Genomic DNA, 17,020 nt, shown 5'->3' on the forward strand with positions numbered 1-17,020 from the left:
TATCAAAGACTGGCTACACTGCCTGCAGGCACAGGAGCTTAGCCTGCCACTGCTTGACTGGCCCTGCTCTGTGGTTAAAGACAGGCATCCAGCCTCTAGGAAGTGAAGCCAGTGTCTCTCAGTACCAGGACATTTGCTGTCTCCTGCTTTGCATGACTGCTTGTTGCCCCATTTCCCTGGAACAACCTCATTTGCCTGCTCTGAGGAGCGGGCATCAAGGACGAGATGGCTGTTTCTTTAAAGCTCGTAAGTAAAGCATGAGGCAGGTGCAGAGAACCAATGCGAGCAACAGAGAGAGAGAGAGAGAGCACACAGATCCTCACCAAACCCATCCCCCAAGAGCCCCACATCCCTGTGATTTGGGGCTCTTCACAATCTGACTGTACTTGGGACAGCTGGACCCTGACTCCATAATGGATTAAACAAACCTTCTGGCTCCAAATGAGCCCCTCTCTAATCCAGATGGGCCTGCAGATTCCAGGGCACGTTGGGGTATCGTGCAGTAAGATAAGAGCCCAGAGTCTGTCCAAGAATAGTGAAGTTGGGTGGGAGGAGTGGGTTCTGACCCAACCCGTTGCCTGTGCTTTTTCTGAATAGACGGAGGGTGATAATAAAGTAAAAACAAAAATGTATAATCGGTGCATATGTGAAGTGTGTAGGAATTGGGTAGGATTCCTTTAAATAGTTTGTGAGCCCTCTAGCGATGCTCTCTGAGCTCTGTGTTTCAGAAGCTGTCAGAAATCAGCCAGTGCAGTGGTGCTATTGTAACCCATACTATGTTGCTAGGCTTGGCATGTTTGTGTATAGTTAGTAAATACAGCTATCTGGGATCCAGTATGCCCCCTGTGGTGTCTTCAGATTGTTGTTGTGGTGTAAAGAGTGAAAGACTCGAGTGTCTCTGTGTACAGTCTGTGCATGTGTGTGCATGTGCAGCCTATGGATCAGGGAGTACAATCGGTGTATGTGTGCATCTCTTTGTGTAAGTGCGTACAGCCTCAGTGTGTCAGTGTCTGTGTGTCTCTGTGTGTCAGTGCATACAGCCTGTGTGTCAATGTCGGTGTGTCTCTTTGTGTCAGTGCATACAGCCTCAGTGTGTCATTGTCTGTGTGTCTCTGTGTGTCAGTGCATAGTCTCAGTGTCTGTGTGCCTCTGTGTATCAGTGCGTACAGCCTCAGTGTGTCAGTGTCTGTGTGTCTCTGTCAGTGCATACAGTCTCTCTGTGTCAGTGTGTGTATCTCTGTGTTTGCATGTACAGTCTGACTGTATGTCAGTGTGTTAGTATGCAGTCTGTCTGTGGACATAGCAGAGCTCAACAACAGCGTCTTTAGCTGCCCTTTTTGGTAAGATCGCAAATACAGGAAGTTGAAGTGTGAAACGTATATGTTTAGGAAAAAAAAACAACAACCCGGCCACACGTCACATGCTCATGAAGTGAGATCGGGAACAAACCCAGCCCAGAAGGCAGAAGCAGGAAGGCGTCCGGGGAGGGAATGAGTTAAACTGAAGGGTAGGGAGCCGGAGCTAGAAGTGGGGTGGGCCAGGTGAGGGAGAGGTGCTAAGCATGGGTCAGAGGTGGGAGGTGTGAAAGATCGAGAGAGATAGAGGGGAGGGCTGGGACAGGAAAGTGCGTGTGACAGAGCAAGAGGATGCTCCTTGATAGAAGATGGACGAGATGGTTGTAAAACAGGGGTTATTGTACCTCCAGCAGCAGCAAACCTTCGGGAAGGTAAGGACTGATTTGGGCATCTCCGCGGGGCTGAAGCCTCTAGCTTCTCTTGACTGGGGCCTCCCACGCCCTGCCTGGGGCCTGGGCTTCCTCCATCCTGGACTCAGACAGCGCCTGCCTCTGTGCCTCTAGTTCGCCATCTTGCCTTATTGCAAAGCAGGACAGTTTGCAGGGTTGGCCCCTCATCCCTGGCGGGGCCCCGTCGCTATGCTGTACCTGGGCTGGGAATGGCAGTGGGGTTAGAGAGCCAGACTGGTTTCCTAGGGGTTTAAATGCCCTATGTATGGGCCCCTCTGGGGAGACGAGTCCCTGCTTCACACTCTCTGCCCCATTAAGAACCCCCTGGATGTTCTGCCTAAACAGTCCCTTGCCCAGTTTCACCTCATTGATCCTACTGCGACGTGCCCCCTCCAGCATCCCCCCTTCTGCTACCCATCTGCTGCCTTGGTGACTCAACTGGGCACAAGCTGCAGCTCACCAGATCTTCCTCCCTCTTGTAGAAATCCCTCATCATGCCAGGGCTCCCAGGAATGAGTCACATCCCTCCAGACAAGAGCCCTGGCGTAGGCAGAAGCTGAGGTCTCTGGCTTTCGTTGTCCCTCAGCTCAAGGCATATAGGGCCTGAGACTCACAGTACAGAGACGGGGACAATCTACGCTGGGGAAGGGGAAGAGGAGGGCAGCAGGGATTTGTCTTCATGGCACTGACACAGGCAACTTGCCAGGGGCCTGACAGTGATTGGCATAAACATGGGCTGGGCTTTAAAAAAACCAGCACCACCGTTTTGCAACTGCAGCAGAAGCTCTCCCGCCCAGACATACTACGCTCCCTGCTTGCTCCTATGTTGCAGGAGACCCCTGCTTCCTCAGCTCAGTTCTGATCTACGGTGTCACAGGACCTCCCCTGAGCTCAGCATCCCTGCTCACACCCACCTGCTCTGCTGCAGGGGCGCCCCCAGCTCTCCCCCCACCCTGGCTCTGTTCCCCTGCTTCTTTGCAGCATTTTAGGAGCTTTCGTACTTCCTGCCCAGTTTCTGGGCAGGTCTCAAGATGATCTGGTTGCAAGGATCCGGGCTGGGCTCAGGTTGCAAAGAGCTTCCCTGAAAGCAGAAGTCTGCACAGCTAGCTTTCACCTGCTTGCAGCACATACTAGTTCTTGGGAAGGTTCCTCTGGAAATGCTGCAGCCAGCCCAAAATGGGAGTTCAAACCCCAGAGCACTGCCTGCCATATCCTGTGGGAACTGAGCTGTCAGGGGAAACTCACAATGAGATCCCCAAAGATATGTCCACACTGCCGTAAAACCCCGCACTGCACCGAGTCTCAGAGCTGGGGTCAGCTGACTTAGACGTGTGGGGCTAAAAGCAGTATACATGTTTGGGCTGGAGCCCAAGGTCTGAGATCCTACCCCCCGTGGGGTCTCATAGGAACCTCTATACTGCAATTTTGTAGCTCCGAAGTCTGAGCCATGCATCCTGAGTCTGCTGACCCGGGCCAGCTGCAGCCGTGCCACAGTCTTTTATTGCAGGGTAGACGTACCCTTAGATACCTGGGCATGAGCCCTGGCATGCAGGAGGTGCACTGTTAATAGAGATGGGTCCTAAATGGACTCCTGGGTCCAACATCCTCCTAGACTCCGGGAAGTTCAGAACCGGGTGCAGGTGCTGGCTCCTGGGCCCAGGCCTAGCTTTCAAAGAAAGACATAGGGCCAGATCATCAGTGGGTGTCAGTTGGCCTAACCTCCCTGGGCTTCACTGATTAACACCAGCTGAGTGTCCAGCCTACAATGAACAGTGAGAGGTGATTGTTTCCCCCAGACCTTTTCTTTGGAAATGCTCCTTTGCACCATGGTTAGAAACCTCAGATTCCCCTTTCTCTTGCACTGGTGTAACTATGGAGTGACTCCTGATTTACCCCAGTGTGAAGGAGAAGGGAGTTAGGCCCCTGTACCACATTTAGAGATGGGAGGACTCACGGGGTTGTTCACAGAAACAGGCTCTTTCTCCTGTTGGTCAGCTGATCAACGTAGCCAATGCTGGTGGTAACCGAAAGGCATTTCCGTGTGCTGCCTGCGAGCACCAGAGAAAGAGGATCTCAGTCCAGATCCCTGCCCTCAAGAGTCTGCATTGCACAAAACAATCATGGTACTGACTAGCCCTCTGGAGGTGGGCAGCCTAAAGGGGGGCTGGAGTTCCTCTGCTATTTCCAACTGGCTCCCTAGGGTTGCCAGCCCTCCAGGACTGTCTCCAGGAATTAAATATGAATCTTTAATTAAAGATTAGCTCATGTGATGAAACCTCCAGGAATATGTCCAGCCAAAATTGGCAACAGCTCTAGGCCAGGGTCGGGAAGGTTGCCTGGCTTTGGCTTCAGTTTTGTGGCTAAGCAGCAGATTCCAATCACAAGTGCTAGACGTACATGTGAAATTGAATAGTAACCCCCCGTCTGCAAATGTCAGTGCCGCGTGTGTGATCTGTGTGCGAGAGTCTAGCTAACAGGCCACGGAGCACAGATGGAGCATATCTTCTTAGCAGATAACCAAATGAATGTTTGCAACCCTTGCTATTTCTGTCACTGTCAGTAGCTCTCCGCCCACCCAGTGAAACACCCCTCCACCACCAAGGCTGGGCTAGACAGAGCATCCTGGCCTCCCCTCTCCTTCCAAGGAAGATGGGTGTGATGTTGTAACACATTAGAGCAGAGCAGGCAGGATACCAGATAACCATCATCTTTGACCTGTGGCCGCTGTTCCCCCATGAAAGTTTAACCCAAGCAAATAGCCTGTGGTGACACTGTGGAGATGGGGAAGCTGTTTGGTGCACCGCATATGCACGTTGCAGATTGTCCTTGGCACCACTCTAGAGCCATGTACACAGAAAGGTCAGGTTCTCCTCAGTTAAAGTGAGCGCTTTAATTCAGTTGGTGCACAGTAGGGAGGTAAATCGGACCCTATTTCCTTCTGCCTACTTATTCTCCAGAATCTAAACGTTCATTTTGTAACAAAAAGGAAGTCTCCAGCTGTTCTGGTTTTTGAGCTAGCTTCAAAATCGTGACGCAAGTGTCCCTGATGCAGTGATGGTCTGCCTGTTTTTACAGAATCGGAAACAATCTAGGGCCTGATCCAAAGCCCATGATAGTCAATGGCAAGAGTCCATTTAACTTTAGGATCCTTTAGGTCATGCACTTAGGCATCAACTGGGCCCTAAGCAAGGAAGCTGCTTTCCAGAACCCCTCGCTTCTAGACCAAGACTAAATATAAGAAATATGAGCCCAAACGTCATGTCAAAAATAGAAATTCACTGAAATTTAAACTTTTCAGAAACAGAAGTTTTAATACAGCTTTTGTCAAGTTCAGAATGGAATTTCTGATAAAAAAAATCAGAGAGAGAGAGAGATCATGGGCACTCTGCCTGATTCAGACTATAGTCACTTTCCTGTTGGGGCTGTTTTACTTTGTATAGCTAAATAGTCATTGGACCAGACCACAAGCAAGACTGACACTATAGGCTGGTAGTTAGGAAACACTCTTGGGATGTGAAAAATTCAGGTTCAAGGCCCTGCTTAGCATTATTTAGAGTAGTCACTTGAACCTGGGTATCCCACGGCTCCGGTGAGTACCCTCACTGCTGGCTGTTCTGGGGTGGGTGTCTCTCTAGCTTGTATTTCTTTCCAAGAAATTTCAAAAGGTCTAATTTTTATTCCTCCTCAGAATGAAAACAGATTTCAAAACCTAGACAATTTTTGTAAAACAGAATTTGTTTTCTGGGAAGTTATATTGTCTAGAGAGGATAATCTTTCATAATAAAGACTATGAGATGAGGGACACTTCTGAAAGAATAGCAGTTTCTTATCAGCACTGGATATTTAAATTGCAGAACCTAACAGTAAGGCAGCTGAGAGGAGGCTGTTTTGAATGAACACACATACCCTATTCCCTTCCTAATATCTCAGAATGGAGGTAATTACTTAAAAACAGTTAATCCATTAACTCTTACAGTTTGGGTCAGAAATCCTACTGGTGCCATTGAACTCAACTACAGCTCTGTCATCATTCACTTCAGTAGACTCAGGTCTTGGCCCTTAGAAAGGACATTGGCAAATGGCAGGGATCTTGGGCAAAAATCTGTCTGGGGATTGGTCCTGCTTTGAGCAGGGGGTTGGGCTAGATGACCTCCTGAGGTCCCTTCCAGCCCTGATATTCTATGAATCTATGATATTCTATGATTTGCAGGGCGAAACTGCTGTCTTGGCAGCAGTTCAGCGGGTCAACTTGGCAACAGTATTTCTGACAGAGCCATTTCAGGGCATGTACACAAAGCTATCTGTATAGCCACTCTGAGTCCAGGTTAAGAGTATCTATCTATCTATCTATCTCCATACACCCCCCTCTATCTAATCTAATCTAATCTAATCTATATATCTATCTAAGGATTTTATCCTGCTGCCCATCACTGCAGTATCTGAGCTCCTTCCACATAAAATCAAGAGCACTAATGAAGTCTCTAGCAAACTTTGTGGAGTCTCTGGGCCTTCAAGCTAACATAACCTGCAAACACAACAAAAGGTCTGAATGAAAACCAGTGTTGGTGTTTCTTGTCCAGCATGTGTATGTTTAGACCAGCCCTTTGAGGGTACCGCTACACAGCTAGCAACCAACCAAAGAAGCGAGCTCCCAAGCCTGGGTCAACAGACTCAGGCTCACAGGGCTTGTGCTTCAGTGCTAAGAATAGCTGTGAAGACAGGAGACAGCAGTTTGAAGTTGCAGCTGTGGCTGGAGCTTGGGCTCTGTTGCCAACTCCCCACCCTAGGCTTCAGACCTCTGCAGCCTCGACCTAGGTATTTTTAATGTGATAGTGTGAGCCGCACAAGCCCAAATCTGTCATCCGGGGCTGGGAGGCTCGCTTCCGCGAGTAGTGTAGCTGCACCCCCGAGTCTCAGTATCTTTGTGGGTTGTCTGGGATGTTTACAGGAGCCAATTAAAAGTAAACACTTAAGGGAAAATTTTCAGAAGCCTCTAAGTCACAGAATGGGAGTTAAGTGTCTAAATGCCTTTGAGGATCTGGATCTAAGTGACTTAGGAGCCCAAATCCTGTTGACTTGTTGCAGTGGAACTTGGACTCCTAAGGCACAGGTGCTTTTTAAATTGTTACCCTCATGGCCCTTTTTAAAACAGCACTCCAGGGTGGAGACACGGACCATGTCATCCCTGCAATAAGAGGTGTGTTTGCTTTGATAAACCCTAGTGGAGAGAAGGCACTGCAGTTTTTACTGTGATGGAGCTTAAACCCAGATATGCTGATATATGGTTAAACTCCACTAGTTACACCAAGGTAAAAACTGCGGGTGAAAATGGCTCTAGGTCCGTCTTGGTGTAAAAACACAACTGTTTTTTGCCATGAAGACATGGGAATGGCTTTCATTTTCCATGTAAAACAAACCAGCTGTCCCCGGGAGACCATTTACAGCCCAGACATTGCAGCCTTGGGCTACTGCATGAGAGTCAGGAAGCCAAACTTCCTAGGAACCCAAAGGCAGAGCTGACTAACACCCGCATGTTTCTGTTCCTTTTGCTTCCTTCCCCCTGTCAGAAATGGAAGAAGTTCTGGGCAGTGCTGTACCGGGAGAGCGCCTGCTCCTGCGCCCACCTGGAGCTCTTTGAGGGCTCCGGGCCTCCCACTTCCGAGAAGCCCAAGAAGGCTGAGAGTGGCAAGAAGCTCATCAAGTTGAGTAACTGTGTGCATGTGGCTGAGGCTAATGGGGACACCAGCAGCCCCAAGGATACTGTCCCCTTCATCCTGGAGACCACGGACAAGCGCTACCTGCTGGCAGCTGAAAGCACCGAGGTGGCCAACTGGGTCCTCACCCTCTGCGATCTGGCCTTCGCGGTGAGAGCGGTGGCGTGCTCCCTGTGGTGGTGGAGAGCGATGGGGGCATATGGAGGGGTCCTTAGGAGTGAGGGGGATGCCAACGATCTGGAGGGGGGTATTCAGGGGGTGGGGGACTTGGAAAGATAGGGCACCAAGAATCTAGGGGGAAGGGGACCCTGGGGAGATCAGGGACTCCAAGAGCTGGGGTTTCCATGGAGGTGGGTGTTGGAGGGTACCAGGGAGAACGGATGGCCCAGCTTTGCCCCTTAGTACTGAGGTTTGGCGTACACTGAAGTGTTTCTCAGAGTCCTCAGGGTGCTCTCTCAGGCCAGCTCTGGTATCCCCTGTGTCCTTCACAGGGTCTCCAAACCCCTGTTGGTCTGGGGAGCGGGAGGAGCCTTGGCAGTTCAACAAAGAGCCCCAGGCCCTGGGAGATGAGCTGGCAGGAAGGGGGACGCCCTCTCTATCAGCTCTGGCATCTGGATCTCAGCGCTAGGGAGGAGACACCACATGGGCCCAGATCAGCGTGGCTGGACTTGGGCTGCCCCAGGCTCATCCATTTCTCTTCCCTGCGGGTTCCAGAGGAGCAAGGATGAACGGAAGGCAGCAGTGGGGAAGGACAGCCACCCAGTTTCGCTATCCATGGAGGAGAACTCCCTGTACAGCTCCAGGGCCAAAGGTAGGTTGGGAATGAGAGAGCCTGGCTCTGCGTGTGCGTGCGTGCATGTGTGTTTGAAGTGCATCTAGTTCTGGTGGAAGGTGCTGGGTCAGCAGGCACTGGAGACTGGACCTGTCTGTTCACTTTCGTAGAACTCACAGGCTAGGAGATGAGATACCTAGAGACATGGATGGAGCCACTATGAACAGGCAGGTAAATAGATGCAGTTTTGTGTGTGTGTGTGTGTGTGTGTGTGTGAGAGAGAGAGAGAGAGAGAGAGATCGGATAGACTGATAGTTGAATGTGCATGGTGTGGGTATAAGGATGAATATGTATGTCTGTAGAGAGACAGGCGATGTGTGGCGAAAGCCAGCCAGCCAGCCAGATGAGTGGAGTGGGCACAGCAGGGGCAGAGGCAGGGCACAGCAGAGATGAAGCCCCCAGCAGAGTGATTCAAGTGGTTTTGCTTTCTTCTTTCTGAGGGGAAGCAAGGAAGAGGGCGGGGGCAGCAGGAGGGTGATGGAGTAATAACTCCTTGCCTTGGCAGAACCCGAAACCACAGTCAAGTGTGACTCAGCCACGATCCCTGAGCCCTGCTGGGTGCTTACAGAAGAGCAGACCTCTCGGTAGCTCTTGCTGGGGCTGCTGGGAAATGTAGGATCATGCCTCCTCTTTCCAAAAAGGGACATGCCCTCTCCTTTGCCTGCCAGCCCTGTACTTACTTTGGGGGACACTCACACGCACAGGTGGGAGCTTAATATCCCAGAGCCCTGGGGCCCTGAGTCAAAGCTCATTGAAGTCAATAGAAAGATTCTCATTGATTTCTGTGAGCTTTGGATCAGCCCCTTATCTCTCACCACCAGCCCCAGCTTGGCTGCCACATGCCCCTTTGTTCCTTGCTCTCCCCTGCATACTGCCAGACTCAATGGCATTGCCCCACATTAACCCCACAGGTCCCAGGCTATCAGCAGCCAGGCCTGCCCCCTAGTGCACACGTTGGCACATTTTGCCTTTTAAACCCACCAGGTCCCATTTCTAAGTAGACTCCACTACTGACCAGCTCTCATGGAGTAACAACTTCCTGCTACTTGGGTAGCTGACCTAACTGGGGCTAAAACCAGCAGCCTAGAGATCTAGGGACCATCAGAATCACTTCATTCACATTACCACCACCATGCCACTGACTCATAACCAAGCAGCAAATTGACATAATGATGAGGCTGAATATAGCAATGCTCCCCAAATCTCACACCCTGTGACATGTTTGGTCTCTTGGGGGACCCTTATCCTCTGGGGTCTCCTAATCTGTTTCTGCCTCCTACTTCACCCCCTTCCCTTGGGCATCAAGCTTTTGCTTGTGACACTCTTCACATGGGGGAACGTGACTTCATTAGACACCAGAAGCCTGCAGCCAGCCACTGGGTCCAAGTGCCCCTCAGCGAACTGGGAACACACCCAAAACTGTTGCAGACCTAGTTGCAGAGAATCAGGGTTGTGTCCACATTTGAAGCCACATTACAGCCATGTTCAGAGAATCCGTAGCATGGTTCTCAGAGCACAGTCCTGGGATTTGCCCAGGCCAGGGAGACTGTGTCTAAACTGTTTTAGCAGCAGTGGTGCTGGAGACCCATTTGCATATGTCATTCTTCCTGATCACTGTTTCTGACCACAGTTCTTGCTAGCGCATCTCAGGCCATGGCGACAGAACCTCATATAGTTTAAGTCAGCACAGTCCCCGTGACTTCCTCTTTTCTGCCAGCTGGAGGTCTGGTTCTACCCAGTCAGAGTAGCAGATGCTCACACTCACTTTGCACTCGTGTACCAGATTGCATGCAGGGTGGTGGGTCCCAGCCACTCTGAGCAATGAGCCGCCAGGAGTGGGAGAGCAAAGGGAGTTTTCCCAGGCCACAAAATTGCACTGGTTTAACTAAAGGGGTGATGCTGAACTTGTGTGCAAAGCTGCGCCCTGACAGACATCGGGAAGGAGAGATTCCGTGGCCCACCATCCCAGTCTCCCTGGAGCGCTGCACTGTACCCAAGTAGGAAGGAAGGGAATATAATGGTGAGCTCAGAGGATACCCTTGTCAGTATCACTTGGCTATTATTATTTGTGTTGCCTAGGAGCCCTAGTCACAGACCAGGAGCCCATTGTGCTAAGTTAAAGATTAAACCTGGAGCCTTAGCCCATGAGCCAGGTAAGCGATGCTGCTAATTTTGAAACGGAACATGGCTGCAACAACAGCTCAGCCCTGCTCTTTGCAAGAAGTGTAATGGAAAATCAGCTTCATAAATAGCCCTCCTGCGCTTCCTGCTTTGTGGTTTGGTAGAACTGTGCCTCGCGCTGATAACCGGCCGTTCGCAACTGTCCAGAGCGCTTAGAACCCTTGTCGGTCTTGCACCATTTCCCATGAGAGCCCCTCAACCCTGCACTCCTGGTCTGAGGAGTGACTGAAGGCACAGAGCTCATGCATCCACTCCCACGATGCCACGGGAACAGGCTATCAACCCTGCATGCCAAGTAGCGCAGCTGGGCTGGGTGATCTGAGTGAAGGGAGAGGAGCGTGGGGTGGGGGAATGAGACAGCTGGCAGCCACGTGGAAAGGGAAGTTGAGGCTCTGGCTATGCCGCTGACTTGCAGGATGACCGTGGATCAGTTGCTTCTCTGTGCCTCACTTTCCCCATTTGTGCAATGAGGGTAACGTGACTGAGTCAGCGCTGCACAGAGCTCGGGGATCCTCAGAGGAAAGGGCCTGTCTGAGGGCCAAGTGTTCTGATTGGGAATGTTTATATAGGGAAAGGGTTGAAATGCAGGGGCCAGAAGGGGCATTTTCTCCCTCTGCCTTCATCTCTGTGTCTCGCCGCCTCCTGAGTGCTGCTAGGAAAGCATGTGGGGAGCTGACAAAGCTGGTGTCACACATACTTGGCTCGGGCTCAGTTTACCAACTGACCTGCGGATGTAGGCCTGTTGCAAACATCCTGCTCGATCATCAACATAGCAACCTCTTCAGGTCACAGGCAACCTGAGTAATGGATCTGGGACCCTTTCAGGGAAGTGGAAGGCCCCACGGGCTGCTGGGAAAGGAGCAGAGACTAATCCTCCCAGAGCACAGTCCCTGCCTTACAGGAACCCATAGGGTGGCTGGCAAAGGAAAATCACCCCCACTCCAGGGCATTGCTCCTGTCTTGAGGACAGGCATGCCAAGCACACTTGCTAACTCACATGCTCATGTGTATGCACACAGTTGCACATTTGCACACCTTCCCACCTGGAAATATATACCTGGGGATGCTCACATGCAAACGCATGCACAAACTCACTTGCATGGGCACACTCACATGCATGTACATACGTGTGAGCAGGCGCAGTCTCTCTCTCTCACACACACACACACACACGGAAGCCTTTTGTCTGCAGTATTAAACAGCAGCATTGGCAGAGAATTGAGAGCAAAGGGCCAAATCCATGACTGATGTAAATCCAGGGGTGAGTCTGGCCCAGTGTCTTGATCTAGCCTGCACCTCTCCCTTGGTCCCATCTCCAGCCTGCGTCTGTCTCAGGCTTCTTCAGATGGTGAGTCACTTTATTTTGTCCACCCTCTAAAGGAGAATGGGATAGCCTGTCCCTGCCTTTGGAGGGTGCTGATCTGCTCTCCTATCAGCCAGTGAGAAGGCAGCACACTCACCTCCCTCTCTCAGAGAGGGCCAAGGGGCACGTTGCAGGGAGCAGATAAGCCACAGGGAGATTGTGCTGGGTTGCATCGCACTTGGCAAACTACTGCAGAGACAGGCCTGCCTTGAGCTGAACTCGGGGAAAGTGAGGTGCTAGGGAAATGGGAATGGTCTTGCTGGTTTGGCAGGGCGGCAGGGGAGATCTGCTGCCTGGACTGTGCCCTGGCTACAGAGGGCTGTTTAACATGGAGTGGGGGTGCAAGTCATGTCCCAAGGCTGCCGGCATCCGGCATGGCTCTGGGGAGAGGCTGACCTGCATTCTCAGCAGGGAACTGGCCCCATAATAAGAATAAATACCTTGGGGGAAGTGCCCTGGGCTCAGGACCTGAGGTTTGTGTACCTCTGAAAGATGGGGGATGGGTCTGCTTCTCCTCTGTCTTTCACCTGGTGGAGTCATTTACACTTGGGCAAAGTGAGTGCCAAACATGAGCTCTGGTGTGAGTGGAGAATTCCAGATTGGCACCCACTGTGCCCAGCTGTGAACGATGGCACAAAGCGCCAGGCGGAGGCAAGAATCAGCCCTCTCCTCTCTAACAGATCCCATGCTCAGGTGGTGAGTGTGGTCCAGACAGATTGGACAGCTCCCCCACCCCTCCTCCAATCCTTCTGGGGTAATGGAGTCAGCACTGACTCCAAGGGGAGAGTGCCCCCTGCTGAGTCACTGACGTTATTCTCTGCCGCATCACCTCCGTCATCACACGAGGGCATAGGGCACTGACCCAGAGAGAGCATCCTTTCCTGAGTCACCCGCACCCCTTATCATAGCACTGCGGGCTTTTTGGAAGTCTGCCGTTCATGTGGCTACGTCGCGAGCTGAAAGCACAGTGTGAATCTCAGGTGCATTTGGATCAGAGTTTGGCTCCCACGGTGGCTGCTGGAAGATCTCGGTGAGTGCAGGGCTGGGCACAGCCCTTGCAGATCCCAGCTCTGTGGCCCTTTCAGGCGGCTGACGTGACATGCTCCATGTTCTGCTTCCGGCAGAGCTGGGGGACACAAGGGCCCCGGTGAGGCCTCGTGGTTGTTACAGCACCTGTGCTGAGCAGGAGGGGGATGCGGCGTAGCTGCGGGAGCATTTGCATCTCTTGGCTCCACTTGCTAAGCTGAGGGAGCCCTGGCAGGAACAGGAAGGATGTGGTGGGCTCATCTCGAGGAAAGTTCACCTTGCATTGTGCCAGCTGTGTCACATCGTGGGGCCAGGGGGAGGAGGGTGCAGTAGGGGGAAGAGAGGGGAATTTACGTCCGTGGGCGTGCTGCATGGAGGAGTTCAGAGATAGCAGGCCTGGTTCTCCGAATGGGGGCACATCCCCTCACTGATGCACTGTTGATCTTTTAACAAAGGGCTCTTGGAAAGCCCTTTACCAACATCCCAAGGTCCTGGGTGCTACAGGAGATGAGGAATCGAGTCAGCTGATCTCCCACTGAAATGCCAGTGCTGTCTCCAATCCACAGCCACGGGGCAGAGCTGTGATGCCAAGCAAGCAAACTGCAGGGAGCTGATAGGCGAGCACACCGTAGCATTCAGCTTGGGTGTTTCGAAATGGGGGAAGTGGGTTTGTGTGTGAGAGAGGCTGTCTGCATATGCATGTCTGTCTGTGCGCATCCGTGAGTCTGCGTCTGGGACAGGGAGTGCACGTGTGACTCTGCGTGTGAAGATCTTGCAGGGGAACCCAGGGCTTGTGGGGGTTCTCTGCCCCTCCTCCCGGGGAGAGGGGAAGTTTCTGGGACATTTCTGCAAAAAGAACAGGAGTACTTGTGGCACCTTAGAGACTAACAAATTTATTTGAGCATAAGCTTTCGTGTGCTGTGCATCCCAAGGGAAAAGCATTTGCCTTTTAGGAAGGTTTTGAGGAGCCCCAGGGATGAGCCAGAGGAATTGGCCCCAAAGCCTCCCTGAGTCTGAGGGCAACTCCTGGCAGCACCTCACTAATACCCATCAGCTCTCAAGAAGGCTGGAGATTCCCTGATCTTTAGCCTCTCGCCTGCCCCTCACCCCCTGTGGGGTAAGCCACCTATCATGCCACATGCCATCATCCCCAGTCTAACCATTGTACGATGGTGCCACTGGCCCATATGGACTTGGGCCGTGCTGGATCCCTCTCAGGCTGAGCGCTCAGCTGCATTGTCTGTGGCATGTCCTACTCCACGCTGGTTATGTAGGACACAGCCAGGCCTGGTGGTAACTGCACTCCCCCCACCTCTGCGTTGCTACATTAGCAGATGACAGGCTTGCTGGGGTACGTGCTGTTGAGCCGCAGGCTCCCAGCAGCAGGGCTGACAGCGTGAGGGAGACCTGGGGAGCTCATGTATTCATGCAAAATTCACGAGGTGCCGTGCGGAAGGGCTGTGAGCTGCAGTGTGGCCGGCAGGATCACCTCTAGCATGTGTTCCTTTGCAGCTGCGGCCACTAAGGAGTTCCAAGTGACCGTGAGGGCCACGGAGGCCTCCGAGCGCTGCCGCCTCTGGGGCAGCTTCATCCTCCGAGCTGAGGAGGAGGCCCTGGAGCTTCAGGACTTGAAGACGGGGGGCGTGCTCTATACCTGGCCGTATAAGTTCCTGCGGAGATTTGGACGGGATAAGGTAAATGCAGACCCAGAGGGAGGGAACAGCTCCTCTGAGGTGAAGGGTGGGGATGGGGGCTATCAGAGTAGGAAGTCTGTTAAAAGTCAAGCGTCCTCCTGTCAGAAGGGCTGGGCCAGGAGTAGCTGTCAGCTGGCACTCACATGCCATTTGCTGCAGCCCCTTCTGCCAGTAGCTGGGAGGTGAGTGCTTCTCACAGCCAGCGCTCCAGCCCTGCTCATTAGAGCCTCACCTACTGGGAGCTGGAAGCTCTCCCCACAGCCAGCACCCTGCTAAAACTGGGGTAGTTTGTGAGCTTCTCCAAGATAATACATGTGCACTGTCCTGCTGGGGGAGGCAGGGACTGGAGTAGCTGTGACATCCCCCTTGCACAAGCCAGAGCTCCTGCAGGGAGACTGAGCCCCCTTTTGTGTCAGGACATCTTTGTCCCTCTTGCATAGGTCACATCAAGGCAGGCAAGGAGAGTTTTCTTGGGAACAAACACATCAGGTAGCTAGGTGAGAAAATTATCCATGGGGCACAAATACTGCCATGTGGGGAGTAGGTATAACAGCCCTCAGTATGAGTCATCAGCTGGGTTTGATCCTAGAGCCTTTGATTGGTAGCACAGGCCTTTCGCACTTGAGAGCAAGGAGAGTTAGTTAGCAGCTGTAGTATGTTGTTATCCTCAATGTGGCAGGGGCTGCTGTACCCACACAGTGCTGGGGATATGACCCTGCTTGGCTTTGCACCCCTGCCAGGTGACCTTCTCCTTCGAAGCCGGTCGAAGATGCACCTCTGGAGAAGGCAACTTTGAGTTTGAGACCACGCAGGGCAACGAGATCTTCCAGGTCATTGAGTCAGCCATCAACGTGCAGAGGGGCCTTGGGGCAGAAGAGCCGCGGTGGGTCGGCCCTGCTGACGATGCCCTCAGGGTTCCCGTTCCTGTGAGGACCGTGAGCCGAGCCAGAGATGGCGAGGAGAGGGTCTCAACTGGGGGATCCCTGCTGCACCACATGGCCAGCACCAAATGCCTCTCCCTGGAGTCTAGCTTGGAGGGGAAGCCAGCCAAAGGCAAATCAGTGAAGCCCACCAACAGCTTCCCCCTGTCCGGGGAGCCCACAAGCAGTTTCATGTCCCCTGCTGACTCCGAGTTGCCCTACGCGGAGCCACGTGACTCCCTACGGCTGCCCCTGCAGGGCAGAGCCAAGACTCTGCAGCAGCCGAGGAAGGTGGTGGCTCAGGCAAAAGAGACACCTGAGTCTGAATATGCCGTGCCCTTCGACACCATCGCCAAGTCCCTGATGGCCACAGAGTTTGGCAGCTTTCTCTGCGGCTTTGAGGAGCCAGTGGTCCCGTACCCCCTGTATGACAGCATAGATGAAGCGGGCGTGAGGAAGCAGAGCCAGCCACCCACTCAGACCAAGCCAGAGCACATTTATGATGAGCCCGAGGGCCTGTCTGCCCACACCGTGTACGATGAGCCTGAGGAGGTCAAAGGGGAGGCCTGGAAGCTGCAGGCCACTGCAGAGGACCCAGTGGGTCACGAGTACCCCTACAACTCCCAGCGGGATGACTACTCTGTGCCCAAGATGGCAGTGCCCACCTTGTACCCGCTCACCAGACAAGGGGGAGACTGGATTGGGGAAACTGAATACGACAATGTGGCCCTGAGGTTCATGAACAAGAAGAAGAATGTGCAGTAAAAGGGAGGAGAGAGAAGAGGAGAGAGAACAAGAGAAAGGACTGCCATTCCACTTGAGCCCGGGTAGTGCCAGCTCTCTAGCCCTGGAGATGGCCGGAGTGGACATTTCCAAGAGCCTTTGCTCTTCAGCTGTCCCTTAGAGTGAAAGCTGAGTCTGTCAAACTCATCTCACTAGTGACTGAAAGCCTGTTCGGGCCTGGCTGTCCAGGACGGGGGGACAATAGAATTCAAGTGCCCTCTCCCTTAGCCTAGGCTGTATAGATTTAGGGCAGGGGTCATGCATTGCTGTGTATTGTGTGCCAGCACTCAGCACGGTGATGGCAGTTAATATAGAGAGTACTAATAATGCTGTCCCAAGGGTCTGCGTTTCTCTCCCGTCCCCAGAAGATATTCCTGGGCATCTCTATTAAAAACAGCATTTAAATCAGCTGCTGAAGTGACCTGTGGCTTCTTTCCCCATTACATCAGTTTCTCTGGCCCAGCATTACTGGTGGTGGATACTTTGTTTCTTCATGTCGTCAAATCCAGACTGGATGCCGTTCTGGAAGTTATGCTCTAGTCCAACACGAGTTAGGGGGATCAATACAGGTATAACTGGGTGAAATGTAACCACCTGTGGTATCGCAGAGCTCAGAGATGATCTAAGGTGAATCTATGAACCTTCCTTCCCCAGCACACCTGATCCCATCTTCCTGTGACGTGTGCAGTGTCCTAGTGAGCTCACGGGAGGAGATGAAAGCTTAGGGCCAAGCAGGAGAGGCCAAGCAGGAGATTCAGGTGTG

The 17,020-nt window shown here is 52.6% G+C and overlaps 1 protein-coding gene across 1 annotated transcript; it reads left to right on the forward strand.

The window, feature by feature from the left end:
- Positions 1-1,421: 1,421 nt before the first annotated feature.
- DOK2 (docking protein 2) lies at positions 1,422-16,665 on the forward strand. The gene is made up of 5 exons (XM_039527297.1): positions 1,422-1,726; positions 7,312-7,608; positions 8,173-8,269; positions 14,373-14,554; positions 15,295-16,665. Exons 1-5 carry the CDS (start codon positions 1,664-1,666, stop codon positions 16,237-16,239), a joined length of 1,584 nt encoding a protein of 527 aa, XP_039383231.1. The 5' UTR covers positions 1,422-1,663; the 3' UTR covers positions 16,240-16,665.
- Positions 16,666-17,020: the final 355 nt, after the last annotated feature.

The sequence above is a fragment of the Mauremys reevesii genome, linkage group 2, assembly GCF_016161935.1.
Source record: "Mauremys reevesii isolate NIE-2019 linkage group 2, ASM1616193v1, whole genome shotgun sequence".
NCBI lineage: Eukaryota > Metazoa > Chordata > Testudines > Geoemydidae > Mauremys > Mauremys reevesii.

What these genes read in the sequence shown, in the direction of transcription:
- DOK2 (XM_039527297.1), top strand. Translation starts at nt 1,664, where the DNA reads ATGGACGAGATGGTTGTAAAACAGGGGTTATTGTACCTCCAGCAGCAG. An exon ending in AGCAGCAAACCTTCGGGAAG is followed by an intron (nt 1,727 to 7,311) that starts GTAAGGACTGAT and finishes TCCCCCTGTCAG; the next exon opens with AAATGGAAGAAGTTCTGGGC. An exon ending in GTACAGCTCCAGGGCCAAAG is followed by an intron (nt 8,270 to 14,372) that starts GTAGGTTGGGAA and finishes GTTCCTTTGCAG; the next exon opens with CTGCGGCCACTAAGGAGTTC.